This window comes from Takifugu flavidus, chromosome 2 (genome assembly GCF_003711565.1).
Source record: "Takifugu flavidus isolate HTHZ2018 chromosome 2, ASM371156v2, whole genome shotgun sequence".
Taxonomy (NCBI): Eukaryota; Metazoa; Chordata; class Actinopteri; order Tetraodontiformes; family Tetraodontidae; genus Takifugu; species Takifugu flavidus.
The window spans coordinates 14,815,196-14,836,853 of NC_079521.1; the positions used below are offsets into that span (position 1 = coordinate 14,815,196).

General features: G+C 44.1%; 1 protein-coding gene and 1 long non-coding RNA gene across 5 annotated transcripts; one reads left to right on the forward strand and one right to left on the reverse strand.

Annotated features, from left to right (window-relative positions):
- Positions 1-10,032: 10,032 nt before the first annotated feature.
- On the forward strand, positions 10,033-21,331 carry nkpd1 (NTPase, KAP family P-loop domain containing 1). 4 transcript variants are annotated; one of them, XM_057025492.1, is made up of 7 exons: positions 10,033-10,338; positions 15,906-16,049; positions 16,568-16,696; positions 17,297-17,413; positions 18,041-18,378; positions 18,642-20,087; positions 20,876-21,331. In XM_057025492.1, the coding sequence occupies exons 3-7, from the start codon at positions 16,678-16,680 to the stop codon at positions 21,164-21,166; spliced, it is 2,211 nt and encodes a 736-aa protein (XP_056881472.1). In that variant the 5' UTR covers positions 10,033-10,338; positions 15,906-16,049; positions 16,568-16,677; the 3' UTR covers positions 21,167-21,331. The 4 variants fall into 4 exon arrangements, with proteins under 4 accessions (XP_056881472.1, XP_056881473.1, XP_056881474.1 ...); XM_057025493.1 differs by lacking the exon at positions 10,033-10,338 and adding an exon at positions 11,799-13,017; XM_057025494.1 differs by lacking the exon at positions 10,033-10,338 and adding an exon at positions 16,423-16,478 and having other exon boundaries at positions 15,862-16,049.
- LOC130521751 (uncharacterized) lies at positions 13,736-15,839 on the reverse strand. Its single transcript, XR_008949435.1, has 3 exons — positions 15,748-15,839; positions 15,440-15,671; positions 13,736-14,225 (listed from the first exon to the last, which is right to left on the reverse strand). It is a non-coding gene; the product is annotated as an uncharacterized LOC130521751 (long non-coding RNA).
- Positions 21,332-21,658: the final 327 nt, after the last annotated feature.

Consider the following 21,658-nt stretch of genomic DNA (forward strand, 5'->3'; position numbering starts at 1 on the left):
CAGCAGGATATTGTGCCTCTTTTGATTCCACTTGACTGTCCTTGAGGCATATTCCAGAAAGTTGGACTGCTGTCCTCATGGGACCTGAGGGATGGAGACACCGACGTGGGGGAGTTGGTGTCCTCCCAGAGCAACCTCTCACCCCCACCTTTCACCTCACCTCACCCAGGAGACAGATACAGAGGGTCAGCCGACCCTAACGCATGACCAACTTTGACTCTCGGGGGAAATACTTTTAAAACATCTGTATTCTAACCAAATTCTTCCTCTTTTTTGTTCTCTAGAAACTGAGCGATGGATGAGAGCAATAATACAGCAACACTGGGGTTTCTTTGATGTTTGAGGAAGATCGGAAATTTTAAAATGCAATTTTATGCTCAGCACTAATACAGGACTTAAAATACGTTTATGGGGGGTATTTTATTGGCTTCACTTGTTTTCCTCCCACTTACAAACGTTTTTATTGTGTTCGGAAAAAAACCCACTTGAATGCAAACGTCTTCATAAGGCAGCAGCATTCATCACATTTAATCTATTCATAAAACTTCCCTCCCAACCCCTGCTGATGCCTCCAGATTTATCTCCTCAAACTCTGTCCATAGCTTATTAAAGACCTAATGAAATGTGATTGATGAAGAAACACCTCGTGATTAGAAAGAGCTGGTGGCAGAGATGGTTCTGATTTTGAGCAGTGAAATGTCACCGCCGGGCCTTAATGGGTTATTTTCAAATATCCCCTGTAATTTACAAGATTGCAAATAATTTAACATGCCAGGCCTGTAACATTGTTGTAATAAGCCATCTAAAACAATTTATTGGATGTTCTCTCATAATAATTCATGAGAGTCCTGCATGTTTTATGAACGATCAGTCAAACTCAAACACCGGCAGGCTGCATAATGAGGAACTATTGAGAAGAATGAGGCCTTTTCAAGTTCAGAGCACGAAATGCTGTTTTCTACGTGCAGCTTCAAACCTGGCTTCATAAACAAGGTGCGGGTATGTGTGTGTGGGTATGTATGTGTGTGGGGGTGGGGGGGTGCCGAGGGTTGTATTTCAATTCCTCACTAATTAATAAATAATAAGAAACCAAATGCCTGCCAGGTTCTGTTTTACTCTGAAAAGCAAGGCTGTGGAGCTAAATGTCTAAATGCCACCGTAATTATTTCCACAAAAACCGCTAATGTCGCGCACTGATATAAATATCTCTGGATCAGTACTATAAGGACTATCTGAGGGGAGGGGGGGTCCTTTATAGAACACAAAGATGACAGCAGGGCCATCCACGACGTGCAGCAGCGGAAACCTGATGAAGAGCGACTACTGGGGAGAGGAAGAGACCAATTTTTGCAGGTCTATTAGCTATCACATTAGCACAGCTAATGCTAGAACTGTAGGCATTGCCGTGTTCAACAAGAGAGGATGTTTTGAAAGTAGTGAAAAGCTCGAGTAATCCGTCACAAAGTGTGTTTACATGGTCGCAAGGAAAACAAATTCCTGTGGTAGTTCATAAAACACATGTGGACGGCGAGCCGGCCTACGCCATCTATTTCACTGACCTGGAAGCAGAAGCATCCCACCGAGTTGTTTACACACAGTCTGCTGTGTGTGGTCGCCACCGGTCGGAAACTTGTGAACCACAACAAAGTGGTTTGTTTTTACAATTATTCAGTCAGATCCAATAATTGTCATTATCAGATTACAGTTATCGGATTTTTTGGGTCAGTAACCAAACTAAACAGTGGACTAAACAAAACCGTGGGTGCCGTTACAGCAGGAAAGAAGAAGACTAGCAAATTCATTGAAGATTTAAATCCGATTATTTTTCTATAACTTGCGACTCTCGTTAATTAGAAAGTTATAAAACATTCGTTTTGTGGTATCATTTTATGGTTATTGACGATGGTGCCTTCACGAACCCCAGGAAAGAGACGGGAGCGAAACGCAGCAGGTAGTAAGCTTCACCTCCCAAAACTGGGAAGACGAGTGAAAAAAGAAGTAGTGGGGGGGTGGATGGCGCGTGTGGTGCAGTTTTGTTGTCATTTCTGCCGCGACGGCCTTGCCCTGTTAGACAAATTCAATGAATGTGGAGATGGCGTCCACCCAGGCGGAGACTTTTACCGACCACCCATCAGCTGCTCTTATTTGATGTCCCACCGGTCTGGCAGAGTTCCGCAGGAAGTCGTGAACATTTTGATTTTCAATGAAGTCTGATTTCAGTTCCAAAATATTCCAGCCGAAAACCCCCACTATCACAGTCCTCCTGTTGCTGTCAAGATAGATTTTGTTTTACTGTTTCAGTTCTCGCCTCGTGGACTCGGAACATGTTCTTTCCGCTGACTTCGGTTTCTGGAACCTTCCATTTAATAGGCCCAGCGTTGTTCCTAAATATGGTAGACAAAGCAGTAATCTTCCCCGAGGCGCACGCAGTCACTGTCTCCATTACCAGCTCATTACAGGGCGAGCTTCCAGGTGTACGTGACCACGCTGCAGGTAGCACTAATCCCATAATGACACCCTTCATTGATTGCGGTCCGATCTTTATCCGAGGTTCCCTCACTAGATGGAACCTGTGGCCTGTGAGAAATAGAATTTAACCTTTCCTCGGTGGTTGAGGGACAGGACCGGAGACGGCCTGAGTCCGTCCCAGCTTTTGGAAGCAGGACGCTGCAGGACAGAGACGCAGATGTTTGTCACAGACGGTCAGAGTCCTCGGCGACGTTCCAAAGCATCTCCGGGAGGAAAAGTCAGGCAGATTTTTTGCAATTTATGCTTCTTCGCATGTGATGCGAGTCGTTCATCTTTACAGCCATTTTATTGTCATTTCTTCAATATCGGAATTACATGAGAACTGTCTGAATTCTCCCCAAATACATCCAGGCTGTCGGAGGGAACATCTTTATGAATATGCTATTATTATATTACAGACAGACAGACAGACAGACAGACAGACAGACAGACAGACAGACAGACAGACAGACAGATAGATAGAATTTAAATTCTCATTATGTATTGTGTCTTGGGAGTTTAATCAAGAGATGACGTTAGTTATTTTAACAGCATTTTTACAGGCAGCATTCTTGTACAACCTTCAGAAATGTACAAAATATTTCTGAAAAGGTGCAAAAAAATATATGAGCTGGCAAACAAGGGCTGCTATTTCCGAAAGCCAAGAAAAAGAAACATTTGTAACCTGCGACACGTGTCACACCCAGGAGTCTCATTAGCAGCATGTTTAACTGTTTTATTAGACAATACAACAAACAATGTGGACAAAAATTCATGTTTTGCTTTTAGAGGAGAAAATGTTGCTGGTGGGGAAACAGTGGTATTAATATTCTCCTTTGCTGCAAAAAGGGAATAAAAGTTGTTGTTTTTCGTAATTTGGCAAAAAGGATCATTCATTGTAATCACAGTGAGTTGGAAACTCCCTATGGCTACAACCTCACGCTGACGGTGAGGAGTGGAGACGTGCTATTGGCCACAGAGGAGCTAACTGGGAGAGGATTTAAGTTTAAATACAGCTGGGGAGCGCCGAAATCCTGAAATATATTAGAATCCTGTCTTGATGTGGTCAGTCACTATGTGGTCGTTGATGGTGAATGACTCCTAACAATATTCACTCTGTGACTTTTGATGTTAAAATGGCTTCTTAGTAATTTTTCAAACTCTCAAAGTACCTTAAATGTCTATTTTGTCAAAATCACATTAAAAAATTACGTCATGGTACCTTTCCCTGATTTATAAAATATAAACCAGCGAACACATGAGCATTTGAGCCAGAGCATCTCTAGAACTGAGGCCAGCCTCGCTTTTTAAGTGTCTTTCTGGCTGTCAGACGTTCCCCGGGCTTTGTGCTGTGATTAATAATGGCTCCAGGATGGCTCACCTCAGGAATCACCGATAAGGGATTTTGGTTTATTCCAATATAAACTCTGAGTGTTCAATTAACACCGATCCAGGAGTCCCCATGATTCTGTGCTGCAGCGTGATTGACAGGTGGGATTGGAGGAGAAAGGTTACAGGGGCTTTGGAGGTAACTGTAGAATTATGGGATCGGTTGGGTGGCTTGAGGGTGGGGGGGTGGGGGGGTGGGGGGGGTGTCGCAGCAAGCAAGCGCAGATTGCTGGAGATCGCATCATGCCATCCATACCAATAGGCTCATGCACAGTTTGGTGGATTCGCAGCACACATGGATGCGCCTGCACAAAACACAAATCAGCACCTGCAGAGAACCCGTGGCCTTACGTCTTCTGAGCACACGAAGAGCTTGTAGTGGCTCACTCGCGGCCTCGCGCACGAGCTACGTTTGATAGAGGTCTGAGGAGTCACGCGACCGGCAGAGTAGTAACACGCTGTGGCCACGAAGACTGATATGAATTCACAGGAGAGACAGACAGAAGAATACACCAGGATGGCTGAGCTATAATGGCAAGATGTTGATCAGATTTGGGGCAAAATAAAGCCTTTAGCTTTGAAAAGGATGAGAGAAAACAGCAGCATGAGTTACAAAAAGGAGAGGGGGGGGTAAACAAGAAAGGGAATGATTTAATATGGTGAGGGGGGAATGCGGAGGAGAAAAGAAGCCTGTTTTACTCCAGTGAAAGGCCCGGTGTCAGAATGAGCTGAATGACGGCTCACAGTTTTGTGTCCCTTTTTCTTCAAGAACCACCTGTTTGATGTGCACAGAGTAATATAGAGAACAGCAGGGGCCTCGACAGCATCAAAGAGAATTTCAACCACACACTGGCCCATTACTGCACGCACATGTGTGTATGTGTGCGCTGGTAATGTTACGTGTGTGTGTTCTGCTGACTATAGATGTCAGCAGACGCTGGCTCTATTTGATCATATCAACCATCTTAATTTATCACATCTCTCCCACCGGTCACAATTCCTTCACTCCTCCACTGAGTTTAACACCGAAGAACAAATTTAAGCAACCGAGAGCGGATTTTTCTGTCTGTTTGTCCTTCTTTTGTCGAAAAAAGCAAGTAGACGTCTCAGTAGACGTTCTGGTTTGAATGCTGCGGCTTTGATTGTGCGACAAGGCCACGTTTTATGTGCCGAGGTTTGATTAGAATATTAAGATGCAGAATAAGCCGACAGTCAGTTGTGGAACTCCTAAAGATCCTGGGTGCAGGGTGGCATCTAGAGAATACAGATTCCAGTAATTGAATTTTTCCTCAATTCTCTCCCATTTCAAGTGCTTGGAGGAACATGGACAACAAAATCAATTTTTCATCATCTGCATCCACAAACACGTCCATTCCAGAGGGGCAACGTTGTAGATATATGAAATATAAATCAAAACTGGGATTTGAAATAGTTTTTTTTTTTATGCCCCAAAACGGCGATAGGTGGAAAGTAAAATCAATGATTTGTAATGTTCATATTTAAACATGTTTGGCTGTTCGGGGCCACCGTAGGAACATAAATGCATCAAGGCAACACAACACATGGGTATGTTCCACTCTAAAATGCATGTCCATGTATATTCCATTGTAATTCTGACTAGTACAGCTCTCAGTGGCCTCCTGTAAAACTGGCCTTCATTAAAAACAGGTTGACAATAAAAGGGCTTTAACCTGTTTGGGTTGTTTTTTTCCTGAAGCTCCGACAAGAAATATTAGATCTGAAAAGTAATCATCTAATCAATATTTTCAATCTCTGCAGAGCGTTTGCCAACCTTATTTCCAGTGGATTCATTATCATTCATAATTGTGAGGAATGGACTTTCTAATTAAGCTTCTCGGCGCCTCCCAAGGCGGAGAGCCAGTCTGGTTCCAGTCTTATTGACGGTTCAAAGCCGGCGTTGTGCTGAGGGAGGCGTGCAAGGATTATAATTTCTATATCAATCATGACTGGGTCATTTTGTCCAATAAATATGTATTCTGAATTTCTTCCAATTGCATCATACCTCATTCCACATGACCTCTCCGAGTGGTTTTGTTGTTTGTCCGAGAGCGCGAAAACCCTCTCTGGTCACAGCGGCAAATATTAGCTTTTCTGACAAGAAGTCGTATGGTTTGATTATAATTTCCAGAAGATCTGAGAGCACGTTGGGCACGTTAATTTTTTTTTCTCTCTCTCGCCGCTCTTATGTGCGACCGGATCACATGATGGCATTTCATTTTCACGATCAAAGATCTGCGAATGAGGTCTGCGTGAGCAGGCACGCTCGTGTCGTTAACATCCCTTCTGAGACCGCACTCATGAATATTCGCGCTACTTCCAGGCTGCCTGAACCACCATGAGCTCTGAGAGCATCGGTAGTGAAAGAGCATTTGTTCTGTTGTTTATTTCACCCCATTAGCGCTCCTTTAAACGGCCTCCCACCACCCTGAGGGGATTTTAGATGCTGAGAGCTTTAAAAGCTTCAAGCTGTTATTGGTTTTCTTTCCTTTATACCTTTTGGTGAGGACTGTAACAATGTCCACATCCTGCTTGTTACTGTACGTGTCGAGAATCTTTGGGTTATTATAACATCTAAGTCTGAAGGAAAGAACAGCTGCCATCTTGTTTCCGTGCCCAGGATGTGTCGCAGTGATGTGTGGAGCGGAAGATGAGGCTCGAAGATTAGCGTTCAAACTCAGCAGGGGCTTGTTTACAGTTCTGTACATCCCGATGGAGGAAGGTCTCTGTGTAGGACTAAAATATGTAGATCCCTGTGTGTTGGGCCAAATGCAAAGAATTGCACCAAAGCTTCCTCAAGATCTTGTTGGAACAAGTAAAAGTGTTTAATTTAATCTACAGAATTTAGGTTTCAAGGGCTTAGTCAATGCCTGGAGCTAGGGTTCCGATCCATATAAAGTGCAGATGATAGAAAATCCAATCTTCTCCAAACATGTGTGAGAAAAGAGTTGATTGTATGCACGGCTGCGTAGAATTGAAAAAAATTCTGTATATAATTGCAGTGTTCTCAAATATTTAATTTCTGTATTTCTTGTATTGGTTCCCAGTTAAAGGCCCCTGCACGTAATGTTATTTCACAACATCCACTCCCGTCACCAAAGTAATAGCTCACTGCTCATTACTTTTCCAACCTGTGGCGTGTTGTTGATGTCGTTGTTGTGCGTGGGTTGATCACGTGTGGGCTAATGTCTGCGACACACCACTGAATATCCAACGTGTGCCACCCCTGGTTTTTATCCTTCATCTGAGGAAGATTAAGCAAATTGTGGGTAAAAATCTATGGTGCTTAGCAGAGTTTGAATATAGCCTATCAGCAGTTGTGCTGTCTAAATATCAGCAGGTCGCTGGCAGCAATTACAATGGATTTTTAAGAATAACAGCACGCCTTGCTGTAATCTGCACTTCTGGCTGTTGATCTGTCTCTCTCTCTCTTTTTTTTTGGATCACTTTAGGATCTCTATGGAGCGTGAGGACAGTATATGCTTCTGTAGAGAGCCATCATCTCTGCATGGGACTAAATGCTGCCAGCCTGCTTGTCTGTGTTTTGCAGTTTAGGTACCTGGTGTTGCTGAAATTAGCTTTAAAGTTTAGGTGTTTATGTGGCCAATATACGTAAGCAGGAATCGGTCATTTATTCCACTATGTTTTGATGTCATGGTTTCAATGTCATATTTACATATGTACTGCTTGTTTCAGTTAAATCAGTCAAACTAGTTTTTACACAAACCTTGTAGGGATCTATAATTAGATTATTTCTGAGTCAAAATCCATCAACGGATTGATGTACGTTATGTACATTACGTTAGCCATGATTATCGGTTGCTTTTATTTTACCCTTATGAAACCTTCCATTTCATGTCCTTTTATACAACACCAAACACTTTTGAACAAGCGAATACCCAATGACGAACTCTCCTATCCTTACCCAACCTTTCATATACATACAAAAACAAATCAATTTCCTGTCAAAGTTTGATATGTTTGGTAACTCCACATATTGTAATGCAGTTTGTGCTCAGACAGATACGTATATGCTAATTATTGCCAAGAATATCTTAATTATAAGTGCTTTAACACATAAGGTGATGCTCATGCGTCACGGTGATTAGAAGAAGACATGCTGTTTGGTTTATGGGGGAGGGAGGGCTGAGAAGTAGACAGGCAGCAGGGGAGACTGAGGATGTGGCTCTGCAGGGTTTTCAACTCAAGCCAGCAGGGTTAACAATGTGCAGCCTCTCAGTGGAGGGCAAGAGACACTTATTCATGGTAAGTAACACTGAAGCTACGGCTGAATTTTAACAACTCGCCTCACCTACATGAATAAATAGTGTTGGTGAGGGTTTTTCTTTTCTTTTTTCCTTTTTTCCTCACTATTTTTCCATATATAGTTATAGTTTTAGGTCCTTGGTACCAAATTTTGGCAATCAAGCATTCATTTAACAATGGATTGTGACTCATTTTGCTTTAAAACAGCCTTGTCAATAACTAATTTTGTTTTCTTTTTGCATCCAATGTTTGATGATGGAAGTTGTTGCTGAAAGGAATGTCTTGGTGCTGCACAAATAATGTGAAAATCAATCTCTCTGACGATCTCATAAATGTGGCTGAAAATCCCAACGACCTAGAAAACATCCTGTGTAAATTTTAGCATTTAATCGGTATTTTATTAGGAAACAGTTTATATTTCAGCGGAATGTGGCTATGGCGATAATTCCATGCGAAAGTTATCACATCTACTCTTTAAAAATTTTAACTTGCATTTTCTGAATATAAGTTTGAATGCTGTATTAACAGAAATCTTTCCAGGGCAAATCTCTAAAGCTACTTACAACAAAGATCCTCTTGAATGGAAGCTTGTCAAGATGCATTTTATTCTTCTGGTACTGCATCCCACTCATGCACGCTGGACCTTTTCAATATAACATTTTAACCTTTAGTAACCTTTCCTAGATGGCCTCTTAACCACCTCACGCCTCTGACTATATTAACATGCCATTATGGCGTTTTTGTGGTGTGTTTCAGGTATGGTGGCTAAAATATGCCGATGGTGGGGGTAGGTCTTTCCCAGCGGTCACAGTAGTGAAGCGGCGTTACGCCTTTAATCAGTGTCAAAACAACTTAACGTGCGTGTTTTACGAATGTGGGAAGAAACTGGAGAGACTCCAGACGGGTGCTGAGAAAAGACTCCACACAGGAAGAACCAACCCAGAACCTTCTCCGGACACCCGGAGGGCGACTCTGTCCACCAGATGATGATGCCCCCACCCCATAACTATCTACCATCTGATGGTGGTTCCTGACTGTGGTTTTGAAGAACTTGGAGTCCTGCAGTGCCCAAATGATACCGAATAAATTTGGGAATAAAATACTATCTATCGGCATATTTAAATAATAAGATTTTCTTTGATAACATCGGTGAAGAAAATAGACAGAACAGATCTAACACGCTAGAATGAATCATGAGTGAAATTATTCACTTTCAAAGGTTTCTGCTGGGTGACGCTGTGATTAAAAACATTCAGAAACACGAGCGCAGAGCAGCATTGTGACAGGAAGGAAATAAAGCATGGCTGCCCTCCTAATGATTCGGAGCTGTCAAAATCAAATCAAATCAATCTTTATTTATATAGCGTCTTTTACAATCAAAATTGTTTCAAGGCGCTTTCCAGAATCCCAGGGCCTAACCCCAGACAAGCAACAGTGGCAAGGAAAAACTCCCCTTTAACAGGAAGAAACCTTGAGCAGGACCAGGCTCATGTAGGGGGACCCTCCTGCTGATGGCCGGCTGGGTAAAGAGAGAGAGAGAGAGAGAGAGAGGAGAGGAGAGGAGAGGAGAGGAGAGGAGAGAGAGGAGAGGAGAGGAGAGGAGAGGAGAGGAGAGGAGAGGAGAGGAGAGGAGAGGAGAGAAACACACACAAAAATACACCATTTATACAGCGGGTCAGCGGGGCTGGAGGTCAGAGTATAAAATCAACTCTTAATGTATAAAACGGTCAAAGTCCCATTTGAGTAGTTCTCTTGCCTTTTTCTAGCCTTCTGTGAGACCACTCCTACATCAAAACTCATTTCATCTTGATTCAATGAAGTATCTGAATAAAGACAATGGTAATTCAAATGCCTATATCCCACTACATTAGCTGGTTTAGGAGAAGGGCCTTTGTTATAGGAAAAGGAGAACATTTCCTGTGTCCAAGCCCAGCATTCTCTCGACACCGGGACTTCTACCCACGGTGGTTTGTTATCTGTAATGTCCCTCTGTTTCTTCTCCCGCTCCCCCATGGTCAGGATTCATAATTACCACCGTTTTTCACACGTCACTGTAACCGATGCTGCTATTTTTCAGCGGCTTTCGCTCTCCGTCCATCCCGCCCTCCGCATCTGCACAAGAAAAGCCAAGCCTGACAAAGTGTTGCTCCCATACAGGTAAGTGCTCAAATTTGAAAGCTAATCATCCCAAAAGTGCATACAGCAAATGCTACATTACCCAGTGTTCAGAGCAAAAGAGAAGTCCCACCATTAACTACATATCGATCTTATCTGTGTGATTTAACAGTGCCTCCTCCCCAACCAGCTCCCATCGCTGGAGGAAAAGCAATAGAGCCTCATCACACACATCACAACACACACACACATTCATACACACAGTGGGTGTGATAGTGGGTGTTGGGGGGGTTACACTCGAGTACATGACTAATAGACTGTCGACATAGATAAATTACTTTTAAAGTAACAGAAAATTGCTCTGTATTCCATTCATTGCACCGTGGTTTCCTCTCTTCTCTCAATCACTCTTCCCTTTTTCTATCCCCTGTCCTCCACTCACTTGTCCACTCCCCCCCCCCTCTGGTTTCCTGCTCATGCCTCCATTTATCCCCTCTTCATCTTTACACGTTCGCACTGCCGGGATCTTTCCTCCTCTGCCAGCACTCCCATTCTTGTCGTGCAGCCGTTCTCTCCACATTTCCACCCTGTTTCCCGAGCAACAAGTAGCACTCGGTTACGTGTATGTGTGTGCGAGCTTGCGTGTGTGTGTGTCCCAAGCATGCAGAAGGAGCCGCAAAAAAAAAAAAAAGATCTGGAACTGCAGAAGAGTGGAATTATGCAAATGAATCCAGCCAGTGACAATGGATTACAGCAGGATCTCTCACAGCTGATAGAAGCGGTTTGGAATGAGCTCTGAGAGTCACTTTAAAAGATTCTCCTCTCATGATTCTGGTTCACATTCACACTGACATTTCTCTGTCTACCTACTGGCTTACTCCAGCCAGGATGCTGAAGAGCTGCTCCATCTTTGCGTAAACAGCCCTGAAATTGGAAGACGAGGTCGTCCAAGATTTTCTGAAAGACGCCTTTTCTCTGAATTAAAATATATCATTGGTATTCTCATATTATTTTCATTCATCGTGATGGCAGCATTGGAGCGCCCCCCCACCCCCCACCCCCACCATGTACTAAAGATGCATTTTACAGACTGGCAGACTTGCAGGGACCACACGGAGCCCTGTCACTCTTTGTTTTTTGCTTCAAAATGTGTTGCGGCCGTATAGCAACTAATTCCAGACTTGTTACGAGTCCCACGTGGACACTGTTGCTGATGTTGTTCGGTGCCAGACGTTTTGACAATGTCTAGAGCACAGCAACAACACACGCGTTAGCCTTTATTAGCTGCGGTTGTTTACATCTGCACATTGATTTTGCATCTGCCGTTGCCAGCCTGGCTCTGTCCGTTTGCTGTCAATCACACAGGTACACCACGTCCTCCTCGACTTAAGGAAATGTATGTGAATCTTAAGTGCGTCCTGTTTGGTTGTAGATTGATGACAGACTCACAGGCCGGTGCTTTGTCAACGGCCCTCTATTGGTGTATTTGGTGGGGTTCGCTGCCTTGCTGTCTTGCTGTCTTGCTGCCTTGCTGCCTTGCTGTCTTGCTGCCTTGCTGTCCTGACACCTTTCCTTCCATCAGCCCACTTTCCATATCTTGGTTTGTAACCGGGATCGATCCAGAGACCCTCTGACTCCCAGCTAAGTCTCCAGCAGTGCGGGACTTAGAACCGTCTTTCATAACAAGAAGGCAGCAAGTTTGAATCCACCTATAGGCCTTTCCTACATCTGCATGTTTGGGGACTCTAAATCGAAGGGCTGGTTCACTGTCCAAGGACTATCCTTGCCTCTGGGATCTGTGAGGTGGGCTTCTGCAACCACTCAACCCCTTTAAAGGGTGGGCATTGAACAGAAGATGGGTGGAATCGTCACTGCGGATGACACTGATGTCAGTCATGGATGTTTTGGAGGGGATTATTAAAACCGCCATGAGTTCTGCTCCCCTTGACTGGGGTTCTCATACGTATATGTACCTCATGCTTTCACACACTTTCTCATCCTGACAGCAGGTTCTGGTGTCAGTTCACACCTTTGCAGTCTGCATGTTCATTAAATACCTACCAGTCTAGCAGATTAGCACTCTTGCGCGATGAAGTCTTTCCTTCTTAATAATCAGACACTCCTGGCTGTGTTGACTGAAAATCTCAGATAGGGGCAGTCTACCACAGTGAACGCGTGTGTTTGTGAGAGAAATAAGTGGAGGGCTTGAGAAGAGGAAGCTGGAGAAACACTGTGCACACTCTTTCATAGCTGCAGCTTCCTGTTTGCTGAAGGTCTGAAAGGAGCAGCTTTCATAACAGCCTAATATGACCCTCCAAGGGGTCTCAGGTTACAGCTATTCTATCACTGCAAGAGCTGCCATCATCCTCACCTCAATAATCCAGGTCTTGTCAACAGCCGTCATCCCCTACAGCCCCTGAGCCATCTGATATTGACAATAAACCAGGAGGTGAGATCAGCGGGGTGGCTCAAATGCGTGCACACATGCGCGTTTGGTGAAAAAAGGTCCACAAGTGGACACTCATTCTGGCGCCACCACCCAGAGAAGAGCTCGCTCTGCACCTGGTAGATATACTCTTTCACAGTGGGATAAAGGTAGATTTCACGGAGGCATGGGGAGGAATACAAAGAGGCAGCCACACAGAGAGAAAATGCGTAATGATGCGCGGCTTTTGGAGAGTCCGGGTTACGCACGGCGCTCTGCGGAGGAGATGGAGAACTGTGAGCTTTTTTTCATGCATCATAAATGTAATATCATTTGAGAATGCAGCGCTCACCCACAGCGGAGAATGGGAAATTTGTGTGACCCATTAGGAAGAATGTATTACCCTTTACAAGGTGGCAAAGGACATATTGTGTGGCAGAAAGGCTTCACAAACATATGCGTGTTCCTCTTATCTTTTCTTTTCTCTCTTTCTCTCTCTCTCACAGGTTTTGAGCAATGGCTGTACAGAAAGAGAGGGGTGGGATAAGGGACACATCAGCATAGCCACTATTTACATTGAAATGACTGCACTGCTTGAGAACTTAAGGGAGGAGGAGGAATGGGAAGGGATGAAAGTGAAATGATGTGATCTGTTATATGCATGTGAATAAAAAGGGGGTTGAAGGTGCAGGCAACAATAATCGTGCACAGGATGTTTGTGCTGATAGAAATAAAATCAGCATGCATACCATTTCATTCACCTTTGCGCTGCAAGTGCTTTTAGGTGGCAATCTCATAGCTACCGTTTTATCTCCTGGTAATTTCTGCAGAAGCACTGAGCGAAAATAAAATTTAAAAAAAGAAAAAGAGAGTTTTCATGCTCCCAAGTCTGCTGGGATCGGTAAAGCAGACAGGTTCTATAGATCTTCGGGATGATTATATTCAGAATCTTTTATTTGTAGGTGGGTTCTTTTTTTTTTGGTGGTGGTGGTGGTGGTGTTTTATATGGCTTCTGTTACAATAAAGCTTATGGTGGGGATCCGGATCCCGTCACCTTAAGATGAAGACCCTATCATCATATCTGCAATAGCAATGCTCGAGACATCATGCTCTGATCTGGCAGCTCTTGAGTTTTCGTGGGTCTGGCCATTGCACCGGTCTCTGCCTGCAACTTGCCAGCAGTGTGCAGCGAGACTCATCATCAGACCACCCCAACTAGAAGTCTGGAGGCCAATTAGGGCGGGCAGGCTGGTGTCAGGCTTTGTGTAGATACTTTAGCTTGTCGACCCTCAGGAAAAAAGCATAAGTAAGAAAGGCCCATAAATGATGTCTGCGTCTGCGTGTGCGTGCAGCTTCTGATTTACATTAAATGGCCGTCAGCCCTTCCAAGAGCAGCTCCAGCACGTCCCGAGCTCTCCACTGCAGCGCTTTCTCAGTAAATACCTCCTCCACTTCACAGCCCAGCTCCTACATACCAAACAGAGCAGAGACCTGTGAAGGGCGTCTGGACAAAAAGAAAAAGAAATCAGTTTGATGCACCCATGCGCGATGCTCTAGCGCCCTCTCTCGGCGTTTAACGCACCAACATGATGGAACACAAACCCGCTTTATTTCAACTCGTCAGAGCTGATGCAAATGTTCTAAAGTGAGCGCAGCAGTAAGCATTTACATCCCCTGAACCTATTACATAGTATAACATATTATAATTCCCCTTTGCCTTTGACAAGGGTGGAAAAAAATCTAAATCAATCCTGCACTTTAATTTATTTGTGATACCTATCGTGGATTAATCATAAAAATGAATTCATTAAAGTTAATTGCACGGTTTTTGCGGTGAAAGGGCAAGGGTTGACCAGGAAAGATACCATCTAATCCATTCAGCACCAGTTTTCAATGGACTTTCTCTCCCACTCTCCCTCTCACATTCTTTCCATGGCAGTGGAGTTAATTAAAGCAGTTGAACAGTCAGGTACTCTGAGTGGAGGCAGAATTAGTCACCCTCGGGCCAAGCACTTAAAATCTTAATTAGACATGCACTAATTAAAATTCTAGTATTTGCTCTCAGATGCTTGTGGAGTTTTAAAGATCGCCACCTGTTTGCGTGGCGCCGAAGTCGTTCAGAGGAGTTTTGTCATCTGCTTTGTTTATCATGGATTTTTTAAAAGCACACACACAGAACATTCGATCGAAGGAGAAGCCCCAAGAAAAATGAACATAAACTGGAAAATTGCAGGATCAATTATCCTCTAAGTAGATCTGATATTATGATATGCAGAATTCTAAAGAGTTAATTCCCCTGTTGCTGTTTTTTAATTTAAAATTAAAGGCTTTAAAAGACACCAACCAATGCAATGATGTTTAAAACATGGGACGATGGCTCCATGGACGAGGACGAGGATTTGGGACTGGATAGATTTGATTCTACTGATGTTTAAACTTTGTGTTTATCTGTATGGCCAAGTTTAACTTCTGTGGTCCACATATTTATATTTAACCACATTCGTGCCTGCAGCAGTTTAAAGTGACGCGACCTCTGGTTAACCAGTGACATGTGCTTCTCAAAGTAACTTTAAATAAACCTTTATTTTTCTTTATGGAAGTTTGTGAAAGATTTTTGTTTGTGACTGCAGCAGTGGATGTAAATAGAAAGGAAAAACTCAAACATGCCAGGGGAAATTAGTCTTCAAGGCTTTTTTTTTTTTTCAAAGCTTGACTAACCAGTTGTGTCAGAGCAAATCCTTCTTCGGGCGAGAGCGACGGTGCGGCTGCTGTTTTGGAGTTTGACTGCCACGCATGTCGGTTCAGGCCAGGCAGAGCAACCCAGCCATGCTAAACTGGAGGGACTCCAAAGTTGGAATCCTGTTGATGAATCACGCAGGCCCCGGGCTCCAGGGGGGAATCGCTCATTGGTCACATTTTTCCGTGGACTGAAAAAGTTGGCCAGGGAATGCTGTAAAAAAAAAAAAAAGGATTGAAATATATATATATATAAGAAAAACGATTAATTGGGTTTTTTTTAAAACTACTTTTATTGTGAATGGAGAGATGATTGGAGTTTGGAATAATGGCTGAGAAAGAGAAGAACGTGCCGCTCCAAGTCACTGAGGGAGAAAAAAACTCTTTACTTCCTGGAAAGCAAACCAACAGCCCCTTCTCAGGTGTCACTTTGTTTTACCCTTATCAGCGTCGTAAAGTTTAACAACACTGCGGCCCTGGAGGTTGAAGGTTCATCACCACACCTTATCTGCTGCTGCATGGTCCTCTCCGTTTTTAACAGCTCTGGATGAATTAAAATAAAGATCACAACTGGCATGAGGAGTTGTATCAGGTAAGTTTATACCTCCATTATATATTTACCCCCAAGCTTATAAACCATATCATCATTTATTGGCGCCTTAAGGTGTCATCGAGGTGGTTTTAAGTGAGGTTTGTCCTGTAAAAGATGAAACTGGAACATCAGGAAACTGTTGGTCGGGTTGTTTGTGAAGACAAAGACATGTTTGATTTTAGGAAGCAGTTCCAGCAAGTTTGTTTAGAAGAGCACATGCACACATCTCCATGCTGGGATGTTTAGAAACATGCTGATTACCTGGCAAACAATTCTCACGGGTCACAAGTGGGACGTGAATTTCTGGTTTACATGCATGAGTCCGCTGGAGGGTTTCCATTCAAACTGAGCTCTTTTCTTGTGGATTTTTCAGTGTTGTTCCATTTCCAGCCCCCGACAGGACCGTTTCCCTGTTTCCATCTCACTCAGGTGTTTCTCCACCTTCCAGAAATGCTTACTTTTTAAATTTTGGTTTCGATTTCTTTCCCCTTCCATTCTTAATTGTGAAATTAACTTAGATTTTCAGGTTCCAGCAGAACTCCCACAGCGACGCTGAGGTCCTGCTCCAAGACGATGATGGTTCAGTCGGGTTTTCTGTGAGAGCTGCACGACTTGTCACGCTGCCGCCATGTATGAGCCGACAACAGGTACGTTTCTTGCTGCAGGTAACGTTCTCCTGCACGCTGGCTCTGGTTCATGCGCTCGCTTGTTTGAACAGATCAGTTTTTTCTTAAATCGACAGTTTGAGTGAGCCATCGAATATTTGATGAGAGCTAGTTCTGATTTAATGTTGGTTTTGACTGCCAAGCCTTAAGGCAAGTGTTTATTTATTCCGAGGAATAAATGAAGAGATGATTGCAGATATTAATAAAGATTTGATCTATCATTTAGTGTTGGGTGACGGTGACATTAATTGAACGCTGCAGCTACGAAAAACTGCAGATTTGCCAAGGAAATTAAAGGCTGAGTAAAATGTGAACAGCAAAGCCAATAATGAATTTGGAGATGTCCAGAAATAAGCATTTAGCTACAAATCAGCCATTGTGCACCTGCTTTATTCAAGAAAGCTTCCACATTAACTGCTGTGAGCATCTGGGCGTCTACTAGCTCTACTTCTCTCACTTTTAATTGATAAAGTCTTTGAAAAGCTGTCACCCTGGGCTCCTTTCGTGGGTTTCGCAGGACTTTACACAGACGCAGAGTGAACCGTGGGACGATTTGACCCCCTTTCCCTCATTTGCTTCCAGATGATATTTATGCCTACGCGCTCTCCAAGGCCCTGACCCGGGTTTCGGCGCCTGCGACTGTAGGACTCTATTCTGCGTGTCAGAATCGAATCACCAGGATCCTCAAGAAAATAGAAGGTACGTTTCAACACGTCCGACACCTGACCTGAGGCTGAGTTAGAAAAAGGTGCATTCCAGCGGCGCGCTGTCGCAGCAAAGGCTTTAGTGTAAACTCACCTTTAATGTCCAACCCACAGTGCGCCGACCGGCTGAAGTGCACCTTTAGCGCAGTGGATGCATGAGGCTTTCATTGACTCTTGCATTGATTTATCTGCTGCAGTCAGACCATGAAAATGAGCTACCGCGAGTCTTGGCACGCAGGTGACCCCCGCATCACCCCAGAGCTGCCTCTAATATGACTGATTGAAAACTGGACACAGTGCTCTGCCGGTCTCTGGGGGAATGCTGTCTTTAACACAGAGACTATAATTCTCCTAAACGCAGAATTGGACACAGGCCTGACATACTTCTTCTGTGGCCTTGATTTTTTTTTCTTTTTTTTAATATGTTGAATTCAAGAGAAATATTAATATGTATGAAAGTATTGAGGGAATCTGTATGGCACACATATGTTTTTTTTATTACTTTTAGTACCCAAAAGACTTTGGATTTAACCTCGAAAGGTAGATTTGACCATAGATTATGTATTGATCCAAGAAGTTTGATAATCCAACCAAATAACGTGTATTTTCTGTATATTTTCAGTATATATGACAGAGGAGGCTTCCAGGACCGAGCAGGAATACAGAGGACGCTCAAGGCCTCGCTCCATCAAGCCCTCGCTGTGTGGCCTCCTGGCTCTCATCGGACGGATGCTCTTCTACAAACCCGTGTGGACAAAGACAAACCAGCATCACCCCAACGTCCGATTCATTTATGTGCATTTTAGCGCCTGGCACTTCGCAGGCAGCGACCTGCTCTGGGCCGGGATAGCGATGAGACTCGTCCACGCCATGCAGTGGCACTTTGGGAAGCTGCAGATGGTACTCTATCGTGTTGGTCAACACAATAGCGACAAAGAAGAAGAAGACGTAAAGGAGAAGGTTTGTGAGCTTTCTAAAACTTTTACGGCTACTGAGTAACAAAACCATTATATTAGTTGTATTTGTCCCAAAATGGTAATAGAACCATTAGGATTGAGTAACTTATTGGCTTGCTATAGGCTTCAGTAGTGCTAAGAACAAAGGCATCAGTGATTAGATGAATGGATGCCTGATATGGATATTGCTTGAATTTGGAGAGATACATGATTCAGCAGAATTATTTACTATTTAACCTTTTCCCATTTTTAAAAAAACAAAACCAGATTGTGATCGATGGTCCGCATGACTGGAGGTCCAAAAAGGTGTGCTGCTGCCCTCTCTGGTCTCTTGCTCTGGTCCTTCTTCTGATACCAATTGTCATCGTGGTGTTCCACCTGACTTCTAAATTTCCTAAAACTGACACAAACTCGAGCCATGAGGGGCCGGAGCCAAAAAACCATGTGGGCGTCCTGGAGGGTCTGATCATTGCCGCATTAGGAGTACCAGCAGCAAGTGGCTTGAGGTTTGCCTTCCAGATGTGCAAGAACCTCATCTTTAGCCAGGATCTGAACATAAGGCGAGGGATGGACAACGAGCGGATCAGCACTCAGCTGGGCTTCATGAACGACGTGAGGAAGGAAATATGGTTCCTCTCTCGCTTCGTTCATTTCATGGAGGTGTTTGAGAGGAGACGGATCCGCGTGGTCCTTAAGATCACCAACCTGGACCGGTGCACCCCAACAAAAATAGTCGCTGTCCTGGAGGCCATCAACATCCTGCTTTCAGATGAGGAAAGTCCATTTATTTCCATTCTGGCCGTCAACCCAGAAGTCCTCATGAGGAAAATCAACTTTGCTGACTGCTGCTTCAGCAAGGAGGACAGAGCGCACGCCTTGTTGAACTGCATCGTGACTCTGGCCTTCACTGTGCCGCCGCTGGGCGACGACTCAAAACGCGCCTTGTTTAACGGCCTTGTCCGAAACTGCGAGGACAGGAGCACAGGGAGGTCCAGACAGGCCACCAGGAATCTAAAGGTGTCTTCCTCAGCTGTACCTTTGGTGGAGATATCGCTGGAAAGGCAAGAGTCGTACCCGTTGGTTGAGAAGACTTCAGCATTGCTGGAAGTCAAAAACGAAGAAGTGGAGATGTGGATCAGGAACATCCTGATCAGCAACGAACGCTGTCTGAACAAGTACATGTCGGAGGACACCATGTTTATGAGAAGGGTGTTCAACTCCATTCGAGTGACGGTGATAATCATGAAGGCCTTGAAGATAGAGCTACCTCAGCCAGAGCACGTGGCAGCATGGGTGGTCCTGGCCAATCAGTGGCCCTGTCGCCTCAGCTGGATCATCCAGTGTGTGGAGGACGCCGAGCAGAGGGCGGACATCGACCACATGACCGGCACGGACGACTCAAAGACCCTGTGGAAAGTCTTCAGCGAGTCCAAGGCCGAGCTGTACATCATGAGTGCACAGATCGAAGATCTGCTAGAGCTGGACGGCGATCCGGAGATGTTTGAGAGATTTCTAACCGTAGATTTCGAATTCACCGTAAATGACCTTAAGACGTATGAGATGACGACTGTGAATCTGGACCACACAATCAAGACGGAGCTTGCTCAGATCAGAGGAACATCCAGGCTGAAGGACTCAGGGTGGATGAGGAACTTGGCTCCACTGCCCATCACAACTATCATCAATATGGCTACACAGGATGTGTGTAAAGAGGTATGATACTTTTTTAAGTTAAAAACCTTTGAGAAGTCCGGCTTGGATCACCTGGCAGCAGATGTAAATCATTTCTTTCCAATTCTGATTCTTTTTCCTCGTTTGAGATCATGAGATAGTCTTCGACCTTCCTTATTGGCTAGCCTCGTGATTGTTTGCAAGTGTTGGTAATTGAATGGTCCATTTATCACTGAGCCTGTTTACATGACCATAAACATCTGATTACTGGGCACATTGGATTATCGCAATAATCAGATTCGACATGAAGGTAATAATCGACTTCCCCCTGCTGCACACCAACTTTTGTTGTCTTCATTGCGACGGCTTCCGCTTTCCTTCACCTGAGCGGATGTAAAAGAACGAAATAAAACAGATTAACGGGTTTACACAGGCGAAGAGAGACATCGGGGTGAGTTAATCTGATTTCTCATAATCAGATTGCTGCCGTGACTGATGAAGCATATCGCAGCATATCGCATTGTGCCATTCACACAATCACTTGAATAATCTGATAACTCCAGAAAGAGGATGAGCAGATTCCTGTGGGGAAGGGAATCTCGTTATTATGTGGCTTCATAAGATATGACAGATGCCATTAAGCTCGAGTGCAGAGCCTTCAGGGAGTCCGAGTCATTTTTGCCCAAAGACAGCTAAATTATCCACCTCACCTTCAAGAAAATGCTACCACAAGACTGTTGGTCTACATCTCGTTTCCATCATCCCCTCAGCAAGCAACTGCTCGCCACCACCGATGACGAGGAAGGCTATTTTTTTTCTCTTTTCTGCAGATGGAGAGAATGAAATACCCCAGTAAATACATCGATAAAGTGAGAAGCCACGGACTCGATGGGCCGGCGTTGGTCTTTGGCGACGTCGACGACCTCAAAGACCTTCTAGACATGACTTTTGGAGAATGGGCCACATTCCGACTCCACTTCCTGGGCTTGAAACCTCATCACCAAGCGCAAAACAAGAAGTCAGTGAAGAAATCTGCTCAGGCGTACTTCCCGCCACGATTTCCACTGCATGTTGCCAATCAATACTCTTCGAACCCCTGCCTGGCTACCTGCAGCACATGAGAGCTCACGTCATTTCAATCAAAGCATTTGGGGAATATTCCTTTCATGAATATTTATTTTTTTGGACTGAAACAGTCTTCGCATTTTAATGCACGTTTCTGATTTCAATTTAAAAAAATACATCGGTGAATTCCTGACGATGACCAATAAATGTCATAGAAACGTTTTTGACTGACATAATTCTGTTAACTTACAAAAACGCTGCCCAGAAGATAACACTCCTGTACGACGAGCGTGTATCGATATCATGCTCGTTACTCAGATGAAGCCTTGGATTCGCCATATCCGAGTCCCATTTTCCACAGCCGATGTTTCCGCACATCATGGCGGGAAAACCAATTTCACGGCTCCAATGTCAGGACGCTAATAACATCTGTATCTTTCCATCATGACATTTGAAATCATCTGCTTTGCAGAAGGTTTATTATGGGATAACGTGAGGCAGAGCATAGCAAACAAATGGTTCGGGATAAAAAAAAACTGAAACGTCCC

What these genes read in the sequence shown, in the direction of transcription:
- nkpd1 (XM_057025492.1), top strand. An exon ending in GATCCTCAAGAAAATAGAAG is followed by an intron (nt 17,414 to 18,040) that starts GTACGTTTCAAC and finishes GTATATTTTCAG; the next exon opens with TATATATGACAGAGGAGGCT. An exon ending in CACAGGATGTGTGTAAAGAG is followed by an intron (nt 20,088 to 20,875) that starts GTATGATACTTT and finishes TCTTTTCTGCAG; the next exon opens with ATGGAGAGAATGAAATACCC.